At 37.7% G+C, this 21,813-nt stretch overlaps 1 protein-coding gene across 1 annotated transcript in view; it reads left to right on the top strand.

Annotated features, from left to right (window-relative positions):
• METTL15 (methyltransferase like 15) overlaps nt 1-21,813 on the top strand; it is a 72,263-nt gene that overhangs the window by 21,014 nt on the left and 29,436 nt on the right. Inside the window, exon 2 of the mRNA XM_050335228.1 lies at nt 10,179-10,315. Within this exon, the coding sequence (XP_050191185.1) occupies nt 10,179-10,315 (137 nt within the window). The remainder of the gene's footprint in view (nt 1-10,178; nt 10,316-21,813) is intronic.

Genomic DNA, 21,813 nt, shown 5'->3' with positions numbered 1-21,813 from the left:
AAAAAGGTCACAGTCCATCTAGGGAAGGTGAATTGATGATTGTCTGCTGTAGTGTGAAAAGTAGTTGTGTAGTGTATTAAAGACAAGTGCTGTAAGAAATGCAAATGTTGAATACATGATAAGTGTTTAGGAGAAACGTAGGGTTTTTTTTTCAGTAGTGTAAAAAAAAATTACAAAAGAATAGAAAATATGGTTAACTTACCTTTTCAATTACTCTTTTCAGCATATTTAAACAAGACTTTTAACGTGCTTGTCTTGTGAGAGCTCCAGGGGGTAATCTGTACTGACCTAAATTGATTCAAAATCAACAGTTTGTGGAAATCTTGGTCCTGGGCTTGAGTTGTGCATGCCTAGGAGGTGAGGATCAGAGAAATGGAGTTTATGTCCTTCTTTTGGTGAATAACTTCAGCAGAAAATGAGGTTTAGATCAGATATTGGTGTGAAAAAAACACAAACCTGACACTTCTGCTTTCTTTTAAAACACTTTGCTACAGAACAGTGTTTTTTTTTCCTTCCATTCAGTTTCTTATGAAAACGTCTGCATTAGAGCGCGACGTCATCTCAGAATAATGATATTTTCTGTAAATTAAAAGGCGTTTTCTGTAACAGTTACGTTCTTTTGGTAATGTGAGCATGCTTTAAGTTATGCTTGTCTCAGAAATAGCTTAAATGGCTTATACAGAATTAACACCTTGCCATGTTAAGGCACTGGGGCAGAATAAACTTTTAGAGCTTCGTGGTACATGGTTGCTCAGCTTCTGTTTTCACTGTTCAGCATGTGATGCATATATGTACAGTTTCATGTTCATGGAACAACACAAGTGGTAACTTCAGGTTTTGGAGACTGGAAATGAATTTGGACAGAATGGTTTAGTCTACTTTTTTCTTTGTTGGCACAGAAAGCTAGGTTTATCATTACATAGTATATAAAGTTACTGAACGGCATTTTTTTTAGTGTTTGTTGGTAGGCATATACCAATGTGAAAGGTCATCTGTAAAGGCCCTCTGAATTTTATCTATATCTATATATCCTGTACATTAAAAATAGTATTAAAAGAACAAATAACATTTTTCCGTTCCTAAAATAATCGTGTAGAATATTGCTGCATGTTGCAACATGGGAAGTTTATTTCAGTTAGCATAGATTTTTTTTTCTTTTATTCCTGAAGATATTTTTGTTTCTCTCTCTAGTTGGGCAATTATATTAAAATTAAGGCAGTTGGATACTTTCATAGATTCCTGGTTTTCTAAGGTGCATCGTGGTCAACTCATACCTAAAGCATTTTGATGAAGTAATAAAGAAGTGGAATTGAAGAAAAACCTCAACAGTATACAAGTCCTGGTCCTTTTTTCTTTTTTTCACTGTATCCCCAAGAATGTCACAATAGCTGTTAGAAAGGCCTGAATGAAATGTTAGTAACTTAAACTGGGTAAGTATTATGGATTTCAAAGCAAACCTTTTTTTCCTGTCTTCTGCCATATTGACCAGATGCATTTTAGGTTGAAAAATCTTTGCTCTTGCACTGAAGTTGTAATTGGTCTTTTATTGAAATAGCTGGAGTAGCATGAGACATATTATTTATTCTCATTAATTACTACTATTAGCTGAGGAGAAGGAGGCTGCAAATCAGGAGAGTTCTAGGTTGGTTTGTTTCACTGAACACAAATTCTTTCACATGGTGGTTGTTCCTCTATTAGGATTTTATCTGTCCATGTGTATTTATGCATTCACTGGCTGAGTCTGGGGGGCTCAGAACTGGTGTATTTGCACCCAGAGCTTCCCCTTCATTCTCCTTCCAATCGTGTCTTAACATCTGTAATTCTGTGTGGGGACTGGATGTGGAGTGAGCTGTGGTTTTGGGAGGGTGACCTTAAAGCAACCTCCTGCCAGAAGCCTATTTAGGATCTTGTGTGTTCCAATCCTACTCCCAACGGGCTGGACTCACAAGTCTCTTTGGTGGTTCCCTGTAGTATAAGTTCTGTTTCATGTTGGGGTTTAACAGAATCTCTCTATTTAGAAGACTGGAAGAAAATAAGTTGAGGCTTTGGGTGTATTTTTCCTTCCTCTTAGAAGGAAAAGATTCTAGATTTGATTCATAGATAGATTTGACTGGTTTCGGTTTGTCCATCTGATTAATTTTCTGTGTTTATTGAAAATATAAGTCCAGTGAGGTTGGTATAAACAAAGGCCAGCACTGAACATTAATTTTCAATTCTGAGCTTTGCAGAAGGAAAGTCAAATACTAAGGAACTGAGACTGCTTTTTCTCACTGTTGACTTTAAAATGTGTGCCCAAACAATAGTGTATGTGCTTTGTTCAAGAAGCATTTACTCCAGTAACTATTTTTAAAATGTCTGTATTCATACCTTTGTAATGATTAGTTGTGAAAGATGTGGTAATAAAAGCGTGCAGCAGATCAGCTATTCCTTGGGGGGAAAAAAAAATCACTGCTACAAAAGATTCCTGTAGCATTCCTTGTCACTGCTCCTCAATTCAGTTTGTTTTTCTACTTAGCGTATATTAAATAGTCGAGTGTATTAAAATGATAAGCTGTGGCAAATTCAGGAGGTTTGATGTGTTTATGATATATGTTTGATAGTTTGAACAAGAGGTTAGATATGTTTATGCTTTAATGCACTTAGGGCTGGTATTTGAAAAATAAAGCAGAGTGGAAAACAAGTTGTGTTGACAACGAACAATTTCTGTTGTGAATAACAAGGAAGTGCAGACAACAAGTTTAGAGAACATGACTCATCATAGAAACACCAGGAGAATGAGGTAGCGAAAAGCATCTTGCAATGTGTTGATTATTTTTTTTTTTTATGATATTACTTTTCTGTTCCAGGGATTTTTTTCTTCCCACAAAGAGATGGAATAGATACAAATAAAATAAGAGTAAGTACTTTGATACCTACCAGCAGTGCCTGGCAATGCAGTAATAAATATTTATTGTTAGCCTTAACAAACATCCTTAGTAGTTTGACCTTCTTTGCATTTACAAGCAACCACTAGCACTCATTTCAAGTATGAAAACTCTGTTATTATGAAAAATGTTAGCTTGTCAGACCACTGAGAAAGATCAGTAAAAGCAGAGAGAAGCACTCTGACCTAGCTTTGATTGGCTTGGAATACACTAGTGGATGGTGGGTTTAATACTGTAGAAATATGTCATTGCTCTCATCACGTCACCACTCATTTTTGTGAAGTTATTTTTGTTAGGCTATTCAAGAAAAAGTATTGTTACTTTGACATTTGATGTCTCAATTGCGTGGAAGGGTCTTTCTCCATTTTATTTTTCTTTCTTCAGGCAGCAGTTTCCAGACATAGCCTTTTCTTCTAATGGGCTAAAAAGTGACGCTGTAGAGCTGTTCTTCACCTTTTCTTTGTAGGACGTTTTAAATAAATCAGTCTTCTGGTATTTTTTGTGTTTCAAGCCTGTAAAAAGTGGAAAGAGTGCAACTTTCAAAACAAATATGTTATACAAGCACTGAAAAGATACTAATGTCATAATTGTCATTCTTTCTAAATCCTCATTTTCCTTCTGGAAGATGGAATGTGGAAGGTGAGGAACTGTTTGGACTGGGGCTGTGTTCTCGGCTGTGGCAGCAGGGTTTGTGGATGTATTTCCTTTTTCTCCCACTGGAAAGTTCTGTGATTCTAGTTTGTCATTTGTGAAGTCTGGTTTTGGGTGGAAAGCAATGTATGACTGTTAAAATATTATATTCATGTATAATATTGATACAGTACTGGCTAAGGGCATAGCTTTTACAAGTTATTTTTTCTTCTGCTTGTATTTTAGACTTTGCATTCATGTTGTTTTCTGTTCTAAAAACAACATTGCTTGTTTTGTTCTGCACCTCAGGAAGTATGTCTTTCCCATTAGGTAAAAGAGGTGCCTGATTAGGTAGGATTCTTTTTCCTTTTTTGGACTTACTAGTGAGCAACATTTTTACTCCAACAAATGTACACCCAAGGGTGCTGCAGAACATTCTCACTCACTCTATGTGAATGGCTGCCACTCAGGGAAACGTTTCTTTGGACAAGAAAGGGACAAATGCCCAGAGCAGGGTACAAGAGCATAAGAGGGGAATAATTGGATGGCTGTCTCTTCTGAGTGAGTGTTAAGTCGTTAGAGGGAGTGCAAAACAGGGCTGGAGGAAGGAACTGTGTTTTCCCAGGAAGGTTGATTTTTATTTATTTTATTTTAATCAGGGAACTTGGGGTTAAGATGGTTCAGGTGATTATGCTTGCTGAAGGCAGGCAGGATTGCCATTGTCAATATAGGTTTTTTAATAGAAGAAAGTGGGTAAACAGGGCTGGGGATTGAATAAATAATTATGCAATGCAAGGTCACTTTTTGGGGAATAACAGGCTCTCTATTTTTAGAAGAAATTGGTGTTATCTGTTGGAAAGAGCCATGCTAAATGCCTTGTGTGTGCTAGTTAATCATAGCAGATTAGTGACCTTGTGGTATTGTGTAAGTGTGAACGAGGTGAGATGCAGTTTGCCCACACCAAAAGGTAACAGCAGAAGTCTGTCCCACGGTCAGTGATGGAAAAGAGAGAACCTTGCTCATGAAGGACTCATACCTGGGGTACAAGACTGCTTGGCACAGGCCGTCAGGTCCTTTATGTTCTATATTCCAACTCAATGTATTCTCTTGGATATATTTTGTACAATTTGTCAAAGTCTTTTCGAGCTGTTGTGCAGTTTGTGGAGTCCTCTTTGAAGCTGTGCCAGGGTTGCGAGAGGAAGAAAAAGCGTTTTGTGAAAGATCGTCTGATGGGGTGCTTGAAATAATTAAGGTTAGTAGGGGAAAATAAAGTTGTGTATCTAAAGGATCAAATTACTTTAAAAAGAGGTAAAGGTTCTTGCCTCTAAAATCAAGAAAGAAGAGACTGGAAAATACTGTAACTAGTGAGGTTTTTTTTTTTAAGTAAGTATTACGTAGTTTCAGTTTAAGGTCATGTTTGGGTTTCAGTTTTGTGTAAGTTCTGCAATCTGATTTTGTTACACAGCAAAGGAAAATAATCACAAAGGCTATGTGGAACGTAAGTGGAATTACAGATGACTTAACTCATAGTAAAATGCAAGTGCTTAAAAGGTATTTGTTGTGAGAGCTTTTCAGTGAAAAGGTCTTGCATGCAAAAATGGCGAGGATAAACTCTTTGTGTCTCTGTACTAGAGCTCCTCGTACAGTGAAAGCTACGAAGTTTTTGTTTGTTGCTGTCTGTATGTCATGAAAGAGCCAAGTGGTTTCTAAAACATATAGTCACAAACTGATTATAAGATTCCTGAGGGGGCTCTGATGGGACTATCATAACTTAACAATGGAACGGTGAGTCACTGCAGTAGCAATTCATGTAATAATCTTTTCCAGTATTTATAGGACCAGGAGGATAAAATGTCATTTAATTTTATTTGATTAAAAACTACCAGGCAAGCGAGAAAGGGGAAGGAAAAAAATGAAGCGCCTTTTTATTTCAGGCATGAAAGATGAATGGAATATATAAGAAGCATATTATGAAGCAGTATATTACAGTGATTAATTTGAAATCTGATCAATGCTCCAAAATGGTTGTGTTAATAACAGAATTATTTTATTTGATAACTTGAGGTGATATTTAAATTTTTTTTAGGTTCTAAATGCAAAATATGGCTTTTGAGTGGAACATCTGGAGTATGAGGCATCTGTGGGAGTTCTTGCTTGCAGCTTTGGGTATATGTATCAATGCAGTTCAGAGATTACCCATGGAAGGCCTTTACCTGGAAAAGTTATGACAGAATGTACTTAATGTAGCTTTAATTGGGTTTTCTAGGATGCTGATTCCATTAGTTCTGGTGAGGCAGTATTTGATGTGGACTGAATCAGAACTGTATCCTCTTGTGTTCGGTGCTCCCAGGTTGAAGATCACGTTAGAGTTGTCTGCTGTTCCTTAAAGGTTCAGCTGCCTTGTGGTGGTTCTTTCAGGAAGGGCAGTGGAATTCAGGAGCATGTGTTCATTCACAGTAAATGCTTGCATGGATTCTTAACTAAAGCTTGTCAGTGCTCTCACAGTACTGAGAGCTTGTCACTGTGTCATGGTACAATGAGCCCTGTCCTTTCTGTTCTCTCCTTTGTGTTGCTGGTATTAATCTTTGGTTTATTTACAAGATGATCTGTATGGTTCACTAACATTCAGCATGTGTAAGGGGTTTATCAGTCTTAAAGTTTATCACATTTAAAATGAATGAAAGCAGAAGCAGATGTCCGGGAGGAGAGGTGTTCTTGAACGAGCTAGAAGATCTTCAAAAGCTCATCTGAAAAAAACCCAAACAAACAATAATAAATATTGCCTAAATGAGCAAAATTGTCTGGAGATTTGGCCAAAAAGGTTTTCTCATATCATGCTATTCAAACCTGAGGAAACATTTGGAAGTGTTGGTGGGAGAGGGGTACAATACTTTGTAGACGTGACCAAAAAGGAGTTAGATGTTTAGAAAACATAGAGACATGCAAGAAATAGGCAAATTGCTAAACTTATTAGTGGGGAAAGACTATTTTCTGGAAATTCATGTTACTAGTGAGTTTAAGTGGAATAAAATTATTATTCCAAACTTTTTTTTTTTTAAATAAAATATAGTTAATTATAGGGCATTTCCTATACCATCCTTGACTCTTCCTGCCAACACTGTAGGTCTGTTTCGGGAAAGGTAATGTTGAGGTTTTTGAAAATTTTATTGCTAAGTTTCTAGCTATGATATTAAATAAGAGCATTTATTTGGTTTTTTTAGAACAAAACAACCAAACCCAATCATGAAGACGTGACTCATGCTGATTAAACTTTTTTTTCTTCCAAGAGGAATTATGATGTAATTTAGATGGGTTTTGATTGTTATGTGTTACTGCAGAATAAGTGCAATCCTAAATGACACTTGGGACTGTTGTGACTAAGTTTTTTGAGTGCTTTTCTGAGTGGGTTAATCCTATGCAAGAAATAAAAAGGTGGTTTTAATTTTCTGTTGTTCCTTCACATTTTTCTAAAGGGATTTTTCTAAATGGGTTTCTCTACAGAACTAGAAGATAAAAGTAGAAAGGTCTGTTTATTGCTTAAGTACATTACTTCTGGTAAGGATTAAATGGAAATAATTTGAGTGGAAATCAAAAATATCAGGTACATCTTGGAAATTTTAAAAGCAACTTAAGAGGATTTATATATTTTCTAGACTTCATGTTCGTTTTTGCAATTTTCTAAGCTAAATGAAGAGTTAACATTTTTATATTAGTAATTTTCATTAAAGAGAAATAAAAAAAACAGTGACGTGTGAGAACGTACAGAGAAAATGCTTGGAATTTTTAACATGTTGCAAGTATTTTCAAAATGTAGCTAAATTCTTATGGGTAGTTGTGCTAAAGAAACAACCACACTTTTCTGACTGTTTCAGTTCTGTGCTTATAAATTAGTTTCAGTGAGTACACTTTTGTTTTTGTTATGGCAGAAGATAAATCAGAATGCTTAAATAGATCAGGGGGAGCATTTATGCAGTATGGATGTTCTGTCCTCTGTTTTATACATACTGCTTAAAAAAAAAAAAATCTGTGTCAGTGCTTTATTTTTTCATACAAATGATGCCATTTAATATTGGGTGATCACCCAATTAAATTTTGTTTCCTCCATGAACTTTGTAAAATATTATAGGAGAGTTTTTTGCTTCTAGAGCATAAGCTTAGGAAACGTGATGGCAGAACACAAAGAAATTAAATAATGGAGCTTTATCTTAAAAGATCATAAATTGCACTTAATTTTAGCAACGGTAGAGTTATATTATTAGACTCTTAAGTATTCAGCTTTATTATTGTGGAATTGCCATAAATAAGCCTTTATTTATGTTTTCTAGAAAGTGTTTCTGAAAAAGTATTTGTGTCTTTCTTCATTGCCTTTGAGTTTCTGTTCTGTTCCAAGGGGATTTTGTGGTTGAATCTTAATTCTTTCAAGAGATAAGTTAGAGAATTTCCCTTAAAAGGTGCTTACCCTTGTGGTGTGTAATTTTTGTAAAGAAGTTTAGTTCGCATCAATTTCTGTTTAATATGATTGTGGCTGGTAAGTGATCTTCAAAACTATTTCATGTTAAAAAAAAACTTGAGAAGTGGGAAGAAAGCCCTGCAGGTACTAATATTGAAATATATGGAGAATTTGTTGTTCTAGTTTAAGCTGTGTGTAGTCTGAGTTTCCCCCCCCAGTGAACTGAGTTCAGTCAACTGAGAGAAAAGACTTACGGGGATTCCAAGGTGCAGAAACCAAAGTCACATTTCTGCTTTGGTTTAGATGCATTGCCATAAATACAATAGCCTCAAAAAACACCTCCAAAGAGCAGGGGAGCAGGCAGTTCCCAAGTATTGGAACTCAAGCAGACGAGGCAGAAGGCCAGCTTGGCTGAACAGGAATCTTCTCTTGGAGATAAGGCAAAAAAGGAAGGTGTATGCCCAGCAGAAGCAAGACCAAGTGACATGAAAAGAATACAGAGTTGCTGCTTGCTACTGTGGGGACAATAAAAAGAGTTTCTTCAAATATATCAATGGCAATAGGCAGTATAGAAACATCATCATCCTGTCGAGGATGAGGGTGGTTATCTCAAAATCATGGACAGAAATCAGAGGTGTTTAAGCCTTTCTTTGCCTCTGTCTTCAACGTGGAGGACGGACCCAGGGGTCCTCAGCTGGAGGACCATGACTGCAAGAATGATCAGCTCCCAATTGAGACTGAAATTGTGCAGGGTCTGCTGCTCCACCTGGATCCCTGCAAATCAATGGGACCTGATGGGATTCATCCAAGAATCCTCAAAAACTGGCTGATGTCATTGCAAAACCTCTCCTGATGATTTTTGAGTGGTCTTGGGAAATCCGAAGGGGGCTCCCAGCTGACTGGAAACTGGTGAACACTGTCCCAGTTTTCAAGAGGGGCAGGAAGGAGGACCCCACAAACTACAGACTCATTTCAGGGCCTGGTAAAATTATGGAGAAGATTATTCTGGGAAGTATTGAAAAACACTTGACAACACAGTCGCTGGTCACAGCCAGCACGGCTTCCCGAGAGGAAAGTCCTGCTTATCAAACCTGATCAAGGGAAACCAGTTCATGGAATCTTTTTGGGTTTCAGTAAAGCTTTCAATATTTCTCTCATAGGATCCTTTTGGACAAAATGTCCAGCACACAGCAATGTCCAGTGTTACTCAGTTGGTGCTGAATTTGTACCTACATGTGTTTTAGAGCACATTCCAAGTTCCTTGAATGTGTTGTCAGTTTTAGTTCAGAAGACCGGAGAGAGTGGCTGTGTTTGCCTGGTATTACTAAAAATCCTCCAGTCTTAGTTTCTGTAAAATAAAAAACAGGCCTGGTATCTATTCTAAGGTAGTCAGTATTCCTCAGAAGCAAGGAAATATTTATGGCTTATCAAAAGGTATAACTCCAGCCCACAGACTATGTCACATCAGCAATTGAAATGGGATTGCTGTTAAGGTGGGTTTTCCTGTGCTATTCTGCATCTAATTAACATGAACATGTTATGATGGTAGAGAAGATATATTAGGACTAAACATCAGTGTAGCTTAATAACCTAAATACATAGCTAAATACCAAGCACAGTGAACCCAAAATCTATGGGTTACTGTCTTGAAAACTTCCATTTTCTAGGCTAGTTAGATTAGTCCCGGTCAGGACAATTCACACTTTGATCTCTGGTATAAAACTTATATGATAGTGTCATTTTTTTTTTTAATTATTGCACAGTACATCAGCTGTCCTTTTAGACATGTTTTTACAAAACCAGTAGTGCCAATTGCTGCCTGTAATCCCATATCCTACACATCTTTGTAACCATCAAACTGAGCAAGGCCAAATAAAGCACTCCAATAAGTGGCTTTCCTCTGAACACACAGTGTAAAGAAATGGGAACAGTAGGAAGCTGCAGTTGGCTGTACCAAATGATTGACCTTTTGTTCTGGGAGGATTTCGGGGAGGGAGGTCACAACCCCTCAGCAGGTTACTCTGCCACGGTTGCAACTGTGCACAAAATACAAAAGTATTTCCAGAAAGGTGTTGGTATGTTTTCCTCCAGTACATGAGGGAGATTTAGAGATTAAATCAACCCTCAGTTTATCACTGCTCTGAGGTAAAAGTGGTGCCCTTTTCACTCCACAGCGTTTCCTCGACATGACGTTTGGAGCCGGGGGTCACACGAGAGCTCTTCTGGAGGAGGCCGACGACATCACCGTGTATGCCCTGGACAGGGATCCCACGGCTTACAAAATAGCTCAGCAGCTTTCAGAATCCCACCCGTGAGTTGTCTTCTCCTCTCTTAAATATGGTTGAGATCCTTTGGTATTTTATACAGAATTTAATGTATTTTTATGGTTTTTAATGGCTTATCATAGAGTAGCATTATATGCTGCGTGTAGCCTGTTAAGCAGGAGATATTTGCATGCAACTTCTTCTGAGATTTTTGGAGTTAAATGCATATTCAGTACTCTTAATTTTGCCCATGCATCAAGTAGCCAATTTTACATTTAAAAATGGATTTAAAAAAAAAAAGATTCATGTGTTCCGTTTACCTTGAGATGGTTCTGATGGCAGTGGTACAAAAACATGTCTTTGTGGTAAATATTTCACAGAAAACAATGGAATAATAGAATTTAAATAATGAGGTCATTTAAATATGGGTTATGAATATTTTAATTAACCCCCCCCCCAAAATAATAGTAATTCAGTGTTAGGTTTGTTAAGTATTTTGCCACTGGCTTCAGAAACTACTGAACAATTTAATAAGCTACTATTTCTGTGTATAGCTTATGCTTCAATTTTCTTTTTAAATAGAGTGCTGAATTTACTAAAGGAACAATTGCTAAATGCAATTTTTTAGTTATGCGAAGTTTTTATTCCTTTCTTTTTTTTTTTTGTTCAAATAAGAGCCCAGTCAGAGCATCAGTGCATTCATGCAAAAGTGTGCAACATAGAGTTGAATATGAGCTTTTCAGAAAGTGATATTTTCAAATTTGACCAAGAAGTAAAAATGTGTAGATACGAAACTAAATAATACGAAATTATTAAGACTTAAGAAATTTAGGTCAAATAGCAAGGAGAGGATACTCACTGTTTGGTTGAAAACATTAGAGTATTTATTTAAAAATGGCTTTTTCACGAGGAAAACCAAATATTTCCAAGAAGAAGAAAACTCGAAGAGGTGGCTGAAGAAACACTTGGTTGTTCAGTGAAGTTTTGCCACATAAAAAGGAGTTCTAAGTCAGCAGTAATATTTAAGCAATGCAGAAGGTATTCCTCATATTTTTTAAGATTAAAGGCTAAACTGTGCATTCCTCTCTTCAAGTGTCTTTGACAGAGGTCCAGTGGGAGAAATGCAAGCATGTGACAAGACAGCATAGCCCAGTTTCTGGTCATCCTACTCTGTAAAACCACTTCAATATATTTCTCTTAGTTCTCAGTTCTTTGTGGATTGAAGTGACATGCAGTATAAACTTACAAATTTGTGGAATTCCTCTCAACTGTTATTTCTCCAGAGAATACTCTTTTTGAAGGAATACTGTGGACAATATTGTCAAGGGAAGTTTTCTTTCAATTTAAGCCAAATGTCACGGGAGTTGTAAAGTCTTCTGTTCTTTGTGTCATAGAAAAAAGCCAGTCTTTTAGAAACATTCACACAACATAAGACAACAGTGTGCAGTCTCTGACTCAATATGTGTTTATCTGTAAAGTACTTATGAAAACCTGGATGTGAAAAAAGTTTATTTTTTCAGATGGATTTTACAGGTGTTGGATGCTGTTCTGCCAATGATTGACATTGTTAGTTTTCTGCTTGCCTAAAGTTGTGAAAGGATGAGCTTTAATTAATATAGCATTACAATTGATGTAACTCACTGGGGTTTATTAAACAAAGGAGGTCTCCTAGTTCTCGTTTTTGTTTGTAAAACTCTATAAACTTTGTTCTTGGACTCCAGACATGGTGTTGTCCACCTTTACAGCTGCAAGTTATCCTTAGAATGAAGTGGATTCTTAAACAGCATAGTGTTGTTGATGAAAAGTCTTGATCAGTGAAAGATGGTTGGATGCCACCTGAATATGTATTGTAGGATACAGAGCAGTGCTCTTATTTGTTCTGGTGTTTTCCCTCCTTTTCTGTCTTTCTTATTAGAAAGAACAGGTGGATCATTTTTCAGAAGGTAAATACATCTTTTTTCATTACAGTTTGTGTTGATAATTAAGGTAAAAGAATGTTCATGTATGGTATATGTGCTAATTATTAATCTGCTATCCCTGGGAGGTCAGTTGCAAGAGGAAAGGAGGAGCTGTAAGTATATAATTTATAAATAACAGGTAAAGTTAGTGTCTGATTACAAATCAGTGGAGTATAAGGGATTTACCTATGAGATTCGCAGCTTTTATAAATGGATTTTTTTTTTCAATATTCATTGAAAGATGGTTGATCTAATATTATAGGATTTTATTGCCTGTTTTCTTCACTGTGTTAGAAATAAACCTCGTGTCAGTTCAATTCAAGCCTGTGTGGGCATCAAAAGCTCAGGGAGTTCATCCAGTTGACATCTGTGTCTGGTCAGGTCCATTCTCAGTTCCTTGGTTCACCAGGGAGCCACAGAAATAGTTGTGCTCGCTTAAAAATGGCAATGGTAGCACGCAGAAGCAACCTAAGGGAGGTGTAGGGCTGTCCCTTCTGTGAGAAGCACAGCTGTAGATGTACCTGACTGAATAACTGCAGCACAGAGGTATAAACCTCCTCTTCTGTTTTAGTTGATTCTGAGGTTCTGTAATGTTGGCTAGGCGGATTTAACACCCATAACCTGACAGGATACACCCACCAGTGCTGAGGGAGCTGGCAGATGTTCTTGCTGTGCCACTCTCCATCATCTTTGAAAGATCATAGAGAACAGCAGAGGTGCCCCATGACTGGAGGAAGGCTGATGTTACTCCCATCTTCAAAAAGGACAGGAAGGAGCACCTGGGAAACTGCCAACCAGTCAGCCTCACCTCCAGCCTGGGAAAGGTGATGGAACATATCATTCTAGAGGTCACCACAAAGCACGTAGAAGAAAAGAAGGTCATCAGGAGCAGTCAGCATGGGTTCACCAAGGGGAAATATTGCCTGACCAAACTGATAGCCTTTTATGATGGCATGTTAGGAGCAGTGGCCATAAACTAAACCACAGAAAGTTCCACCTCAACATGAGGAAGAACTTCTTTCCATTGAGGGTGGCAGAGCACTGGAAGAGGCTGCCCAGGGAGGTCGTGGAGTCTCCCTCTCTGGAGACTTTCAAACCCCACCTGGGCACATTCTTGTGTAACCTGCTCTAGGTGACCCTGCCTTGGCAGGGGGGCTGGACTAAATGATCTCCAGAGGTCCCTTCCAACCCTATCTATTCTATGATTCTGTGAAATATACCCAAAGACATTGCTACAAGAGGAGATAGGAATGGTTAAATAAGGGGATTTTTCTATATTCAGAATTTATAAATGAAGTTCTCCTTGTACTTAGCTGAAAGATGGGTGGAGTAATAAGTCACAGAATGAAAACACTGAGGAAAAATACTTTTGATGTTTGTATTTTAAGTGTGTCTCTTTGCTTTTCGACAACAATTTTGCCAGAACTAAAATCTGAAGAGGGTAGAGTTCCCACTGCAATTCTTGCATTCATTTAGGATCTCTGTTTATTATTTTTATTCTTTAAAATATGTAGTGCTGCTTTAATAAGGAGAAAATGGGTCAGGGTCTGTTAGATATTCAGTGTGTGGGTGGGAATCCTTTGACGTACTTTCTGGGGAAGCCTCTAACTTGGGAATTGCTGATGAGAATCCAGGAGAACAAGATAAAATTCAGTCAGGGGCAATATATATTACAAGTAAACCCTTTCACGCCCACTGAAAGGGAGAGGTTAGAGAGGTGGCTGAAATCTGGCAATTAACCAATATCACTGAAAGCTTCCAAGTGTGAGGAACTCATGCAAAGCCTACGCAGAGGAGAAAATATGTGCTTTGGAATTCTCTGAGCAGAATAAGAAATTGTGCCCCAAAAAGGATGGAGAAATGATACAAAATTCCTCATACAATTTGACTATCTACCATTTTATTGTAGTTCTAAAGTGATTTTGAGGTGTGAGGTTACTTATGGGTTTTGCTTTCGGGGTTACACCAAGTTTGCAGGAAAGGTGGGACAGAACCATCAGCTGTGCATTGGGGAATACCACTGCTAAACCATGATGCAATATCAAAACTGTTCCCACTGGAGGGGATCTTAGGATGTCATCTAGCCCAGCCTCATCCTTCAGGCAGTCAGTATGGTCATCTACACATGTGTCTGAATCATCTTAGGCATCTTTAGGCAAGGGAAGTATAGGCCAAGCAGATTAATTCCTTTCTAGCCTGAGAAGCTACAGCTTTCAGATCACAGACATTGATCAAGAAACATTCAGTGGAATGTTTGTTTTCTTCCATCACGGTTTTTCATCACTGTTTCTAGGAATACTGTAAAATGCTAGTAGTTCTTACAGAATGAGAGGACTTAAGTTGATGGAGAGGGATAAGAAACTTTTGAGATAATTTAAAACAAACAAAACCCCTCTAGGTATTGGTTAAGGTCAAATGTGGCTGATTTGAGTTCCTTTTCAGTACAAATGTCCGGATCCTTAATTTATTTTTAGGGATGTTATATATACCTGTTAGCTCAACTTCATGGAATGCAATGCCAAGTGTTACTTTAATCAGCAGTATTTTCAGACATGTTTATTACATTCTTCTTACTCTTTTCTAATTCATCTCTGTGGTATGTGTGGTATAGAAGTGCTCAGAATATCCTTAAAGTTCAATATTATAGCTCTTAAATGCTGAGTTTTTCTGAGTTTTTCTTCATTTTTCTGTGAAGCTTAATTTGGGTTGTAGGGGGTTTTTTTCCTAAAAGGAAAAAATTTCTTAACCCCCTCCAAAGTAAATAATTATGAAGCTGAAATATTCTTTGAACTTCTATGATCCATAAAGGAGACATTGACTTTTTCTTTCAGTCAGTTTTCTATCTTCTTGCTTTTGATGAAAAAGTTTCTTATGGGTGTTTAGATGACTTGGGGACTTTTATATTACTTTTATAACCACTTCATTACTAAAATACATGTAAAAGATTGTTCGTTGAACTTAAATTCTAATTAAGGACGTTTTAAAATGTATGCTTCAAAAATACTTAGAAATATCTTTTATAAACTTTTAAAGTAATTTTTTTTTGTAGCTGAACAGTTGAGTTCTGGGCATATTTTCATACAGCAACAAGCCAGTTGTATATTTTCATACAGCAACAAGCTGTATATTTAGCTTGTATATTTGTTCACATTTACAGTAGGAGGTGTTGAGGCACTCTGTGCAAATCAAGAGGACATCAACTGTATTGAAATACCCCTTGGTATCAAAGAGTACAGGCAAAAGTTTATTTCATCAGTAGGTAGATTATAATTTTTGAGAGCAGAAGATACCAGCATTTCCCTGTGAAGATGGAACTGTGTTGATAAAAAGGTACTTGTCACTTACTAAGAGAAGGTCAAGACTGTTGGTATTTAGGCTAAACATATAATTTACTAAGTAGCTAAATCAAACAAAAAAAAAAAGCTGATAGCCTCTGATTCATGATTTTATTTTTCCTACTTTGATAAAAAGGAAAACAGGTAACTAAATGAAAAATATTTGTAAACACATTTTTGTGTCAGTTCTGAACTTCAGACTTAACTATGAAATACACAAATGTATAGAGAAGTTCAGATTAGATTGAGTCATTATACTTCAAATACTATTATTCTTAGATGCATTAGGATTGTGCATATAAGTGACATAGATCATAAAAATGAATTACTTTGAGTTTGACTACATAATTCTATTTTTTTTCCTGTCATAATAATAAACATCATTAGCATTTTAATTTGATTTTGGTCTTTGTGACTCAGCTGTGCCAAGTGTTGTACAGAATACTGAAAGAACTGAAAGTAAAATCAGGCAGTTAATTGCTGGCTTTGTGTTTGCATGCCTGAAAAATACATCAAGCAGCAAAGATTTGTATAGAGGGATTTTCAGAATTTCTATGTAAAACATCAGTGGAGAAAAACATGTAAGTTGGAATGGAAGTTCCCTGTGGCCTTGTTGCTGCTGAATGATGCAAGTGTTTGAGACCAATATTGACTAATAAGTGGTCCTGAGACACACAGATTTCTAAGAAATAGTACAGGAGTCGTGTCTCCATACAGAAACAATCTGTAATATTGATATTGTTTATACTGTCAGTCTTCCTCTGCTCGTGAGAAGTTAGGGGCTGCTGGAACTTAAATTTTTAAATACAAGTCAGAAGAACAACCAAATTCTTCCTGATAATGATATCCAGAGTGACCACTCATCTTCAGGATGATCTGTGCCACCTGACTGGCTGGGAGAGGAGGGTAAGGAGCACTCCCTTCCTCCAAGCCTTCTCTGGGAAAGCACCTTTTGTGTTTAAAAAAAAAAAACAAACAACCTGCACCTTTGCCCCTCAAAACCCCTTTGGGAATTATTTCATGCAAAACTTGGAGAAGAGCTGCTAAACCCCATGACTTTTCTGTGACCAGGAAAGGTTTAATCCACTGCTGCACTATCTGTGCCTGCCCTTTCTGAAGACATGTGCTGCATATTACCAGTTTCAGGTATTAGTTCATCCACCATCTCCTTCATGGCTACCTGCTGCTCCCAATGAACAGAGTGATTTGCAGCAAAAAACAAGGCAAAAAAAATCTCATCTCTGTATTAGAATGAGGTTTGATTCCTTGCAATACAGCCCAGACTAAGGTGGAGTGACACCCAACACTTAACTGGATTCAACCCATCCCACAGTCTGCCTTTGTCAAAAGAAGTGGCTGTCAGCACCTGGTGAGTACAGTGAGGATACTTGGTGAGTATTCTCTTGTAATAGAGAATTTCACAGGTTGGAAGGGACCACAGTGGGTCATCTGGTCCAACCTCCCTGCTCAAGCAGGGTCATCCCAGAGCACATGGCACAGGATTGCAATTTTGCCTAAAGACTTAGGTGCAGAGTGGCACTGTCTGGCTTAGATCTAGGATGTCAGTGTTAGGAAATATTTTTAGACCATTCTATTCCTTCCATGAGGAAGAATCTGTTGGTGTACCCTTCACTGTCGTTCCTCCAAAATCTGTTTGAGGCTGTCCCTGGAGCTGACACACCTGAATTCAAATATTTACGGACTGCTTGCTTCTTATACCGGAAGGTTTTTACCAATTCCTTATTTTTGTTGCTATGGGTGTTGCATAGTTTACTACACATATTCACTCTGCTGCTATCTTGAGCTGGCCCAGAACTTTCTTACTGCATAAACATCCAGCCTTAGTCCAGTTTTCACGTGCTTCTATATTTGTTTCCTCTCTGGAAAGAGAGGAAATGTAAGAATGTGAGAACATTTCTGATTAATTTCACGAAGTGTTCAATCCCATTTTTCAGTTAAAAAATGAATGTAATTTCTGATAGTCTTAGTACTGATATGTTTCGGTTGCATTTGAGAAATATGTTATAATTGATTTTTCTATCTTTGAAGGCTATTGCAGAGGAGAAACATTGTAACCTGCATAACACATCAGTTACTGAAATGATCTCTTAAGATTAATTTAGGTCAGTTGTGTCATTGATAACTTTGCTTGAACTCAGCAGAGAGCGTTATACTTGTTAGAGATGGAGCTGGACTCAGCTGAATTCTTCTATTTCTTTTAAAAATGTTGGCTGTGCTGTGAACTTAAATGCTAGCAAGTCCCCAAATAATTATGACTGACTTGAAGCTGTTTTGTGTATGTCCTTTAAAAAAAAACAACAAACAAACCAAACCAATGAAAACTGAAGTCTGTGCTGTAAATATCAAGCAACTTTATGATAAGCTGAAAATTATTTTTTTCAAACAGCAAATGGTTTTTTTTTTTTTTTTTGGCTTGGAAGGTTTGGGGGGGATTTTTGGAAGGTCCCTGTGTAACAGTAAAGCAGCAAGTGAATGGCATTTTAGAACTTTGTTTTTTACTACCCGTGATAAGATTTGGAAAAGAAGAATTGTGATTCAAGGTTCAAGGGAAGCAAAGCCCCTCCCTAAAGTAGCATATGGCTTTGGCATGTGCTCTTACCTTGGAGCTCTACTTGCATTTGACTTTTTTCTACACTTACATGATTTAAAGAAAATAAGAAAGTATAATTTGTTGGTTTAGATCATACCCTGAGTCAGCAAGGTTCACCTGCAGTGCTCAATCCGGTCACCACCTGTTACAGGTTTAACACATCTCTGAAGCATTTTAGTCAAACTCTTTGGGTATTTTAAGCTTGAATGACAATTTCAATAGAACTTTATATGAAAAAAAATGTGCACCCTTTAACTAGAACCAGAATGTTCTCAATGTTTTGGCTTTCTGACGTCTTTCTGTCCCATAATCAACTTTAAGAGGTACTGCAGGTGGCTTGGAGGTAGAGTGAGTTAATAATTAATAAGGATTTACGTGGCTTTTTGCGTCACTTTTTATTTCCGAATCATTTGCTAACAAGTCACCTAAGGGCTTAAAATCGACCAGGACAATAAGCAGCAGGAGCCTGTGGTGCAGTTGATGCTGAAGAACAAAGAAAATAAATTATAGAAGTCAAAGTAAGTATTATTGGTCGCACCTGATACTATAAAATTTTGGTTTATTGTAAGGAATACAAAGAACCAATTGAAATAATGATTTTTCAGTTGTAATTTTATGTAGAACCTAAACTTTCCTCTTTATATTTAATGCAGTGATTATTCAGTTAATCAAATGTTGCTGCACAGCTTTTTCTCAAGAACATTCACTCAAATAGTATTATATAATTTAAGTTTTTTTTTTTTCCTCTTATTCCTAAGTCACTTTGAAGGTTGCCATTAGATCAGGAAGGCACTGTGTCTTCAGATATTGCAGGACTAGAAGAGCTCAGCCATCTCTATGACCATATTGAAGGTTTCTTTCTAAAGGATATAGTTTCCTCTGATGCTCTTATATTTTTTTTTCAACCTCAGGATCCTTTCAAATAAAGTTAAATCTTTATTAAAATTTAAGTAATGATACTCAGTGCCTTCCAAAGAGGCAAAACTTCTTTGAATGTGAGACAATGGGATATTTTTTTTTTAATTTTTTGTAGACCACACTTCTCTACTTCTCTCCAGGTTACTTGACTGCATCCACTTACACATAGGCAATTCTTGTTTTTCTGAACAAAACTTTGGCAGACTTTCCTTTCTCACTCCAAAATTTTCATCACAGATTTTGTATAGTGGTACTTACCTAATTAGTACCTACATAATTTGATTACAGATATAGATAATTGCCACTGGTGGCACACTTTGCTCCCCTGCTTCTGCAGGCTCCTGTAATTCTTAACTCTGGTCAAAGCTCAGACTTAATGTAGGTAACTTTTAAGCCCATCACCAGCTTTTTACAAGGGTGGGATTTCATGTATGTGAGCTTTGATCCACAGGGCTGGAAGCCCCTTGAGTTTCCTTTGCTTTGGGAGCTGCATGCAGTGCTATGAATGTTTAAATATTCTTGAACTAAACAGTGGAGAGCCTGCAGGTCAAAATGACCGCTGTCACTGTTCCTAAACTGGACTGAAGTTGGTGTGATTTCTTCACAGATCTTTCTGCAAACACATATTCTAGCTTGAATGTTTTTGAAGGGCTTTGAATGTGATGCAGTTTTTGCAAGACTATATGATTTAAATGCTAAACATTTAACATTTAAATGCTAAAATTTGGGTTTATATTTTAGCAAAGAGAAGGAAAGAAGCTGAAACCATAACAGTTAAGTGTCCTCTGGTTGCAATCATTCTTTGTCTAAAATTGCCCTTGTGGCTCAAACAGAAGGTACATAAATTGTTGATGTGATGCATGTTGTGCAGTATAGTAAATAAATTGAAAATGTCTATTAAAGTTTGCATGCTACAATTAGTACTCTAAAGAGTTTGGATATGCAGTTAATACGATCGTGCCACACCGTCTTCTGAAGACATCATGATGATACATGATGTGATTTTCTTTTAAAAATACATTTCAAATAGCGTATTTTCAATATGTTCAGTAGTTTGTATTATTGCATTGTAGCAAAGTAAATGTGTAGCCAAGTAAAGTTACATTCTTTCAGTCTTACACAAAAATGCTGAATATAGTTAGAAGTAAAAGGGGATTCTCTTAGCTAGATTGGCTCATCCTGTTTCTGTTTGAGAGAAGTTAACAGGAACTTTCATCAGAAGTTTTGTTCTTTTCTTGGCTTATGCTGTGGCTCATAATTATAAAAGTGAATGCTCTGCAGCAGTTCGCTCTAGGAGCTTTCATTCTTGTGTTGTCTTTATCCCTCAGATAAACTTGTATAGTACTGTTAAACTTTGCATTTATTGAAAGTTGGGACCTCTGGAGATCATTCATACCACTGAAAAGAATCTGGAGCCATCCTCTTGACACCTGCCTTTGGGATATTTGTACGTGCTGATGAGATCCCCTCAGGCCCAGGTCTCGCAGTCTCTCCCTCATAAGAGAGATGCTCCAGACTCTTCCTCATCTTTGTTGCCTCTCCAGTAGCTCCTTGTCTTTCCCCTCCCTCAGCCTGCTGGCCACACTCTTCCCAATGCACCCTGGACACCATCGGCCCTCCTGGCCACCAGGGCACACTGCCAGCTCACAGCCAGCTTGTCACCCACAAAATCCCAGGGCCTTCTCAGCAGAGCTACTCTCAGCTGGCTCAGCCCCCAGCCTGTACCTCTGAGCTCCACCATTCAGCCAGTTCTTGGTCCGCCAGTCCTTGTGGTAGAAGGCTAAGCGTGGAATTGCATGGTGAAGGCTGCAAGTTGTAGGCAGAATTCTGTAACCTCATGCAGATGCTGCTGGGAGGGTTTGTTTATTTAATAACTACAAAGTAAACCTGCCTTGTTTTGAAGAAGTTGGTGTACTGACCATAAACTGGATTAGTTGCATAAGATCTTTGCTTGAACTTGGACTGAAGTGGAGCAGCTCGGAGAAGGAATATCTCTTAGCTTGGTTGTTGTTCTGTGTTGATGTTCTCTCAACTTTCGTACTTCTTGTTTTGGTTTGTAGTCTGGTTTATGGAGTCTCCTGGAGATTTAAGATAGATTTCTTGGGTGATGAGTGTTTGCCCTGCACTAATGAATCAAAGATGGTTCCAGGTTACACATTGCTTTGGCTTTTGTTGGAAAGGACTCGAGGATAGTTGGAAAAATTTATTGAAATTGCCGAACTCTGACTCTTGAGTCAAGTGGAGTTTGCAAGAAGTGAAAGCACAGCTTCCTTTGTGGGCTGTGCCAGGTGATGGCAGCGTGAGAGATGCAGGTAATTGGGCAGCGAAAGGATGAGCACTGTGAGGAGCTGTGCAAGGAGGGGAACCATCAGTGCCTCTCTGCCCATGTACTGCTCCAGGGCTCCTTCCTCTGCGTCCTCTAAGTGGTAATTGTTTAATGGCTTTTAAACAAATGAAGAGTTTGGGATATTATTCATAGCGATGGGATATTTTGCTGCTTCTGTCATATAAGAAAGTCCCCAGTGGGAAGACAAAAGGTAGAGATTTCAGTGCAACACAAGACTAGAGTTACTGATTAAAAATGGGGATGTAGCCAAGGCAGCAAATGTGTGTTGCTTCACCGTTGCCCCTGGCAAGCTCAGACTTAGGTATTCCTGTCACCACTCTGGCTGTTTGTTCTTCATAAAAACCTGTGGCTGAAACACTTGTTCCCTCTTGAGGTG

This window comes from Myiozetetes cayanensis, unplaced genomic scaffold (assembly GCF_022539395.1).
Source record: "Myiozetetes cayanensis isolate MyiCay16 unplaced genomic scaffold, myiCay2020 scf6-25, whole genome shotgun sequence".
Classification (NCBI taxonomy): domain Eukaryota; kingdom Metazoa; phylum Chordata; class Aves; order Passeriformes; family Tyrannidae; genus Myiozetetes; species Myiozetetes cayanensis.
This window is presented reverse-complemented; position numbering and strand designations above follow the sequence as displayed.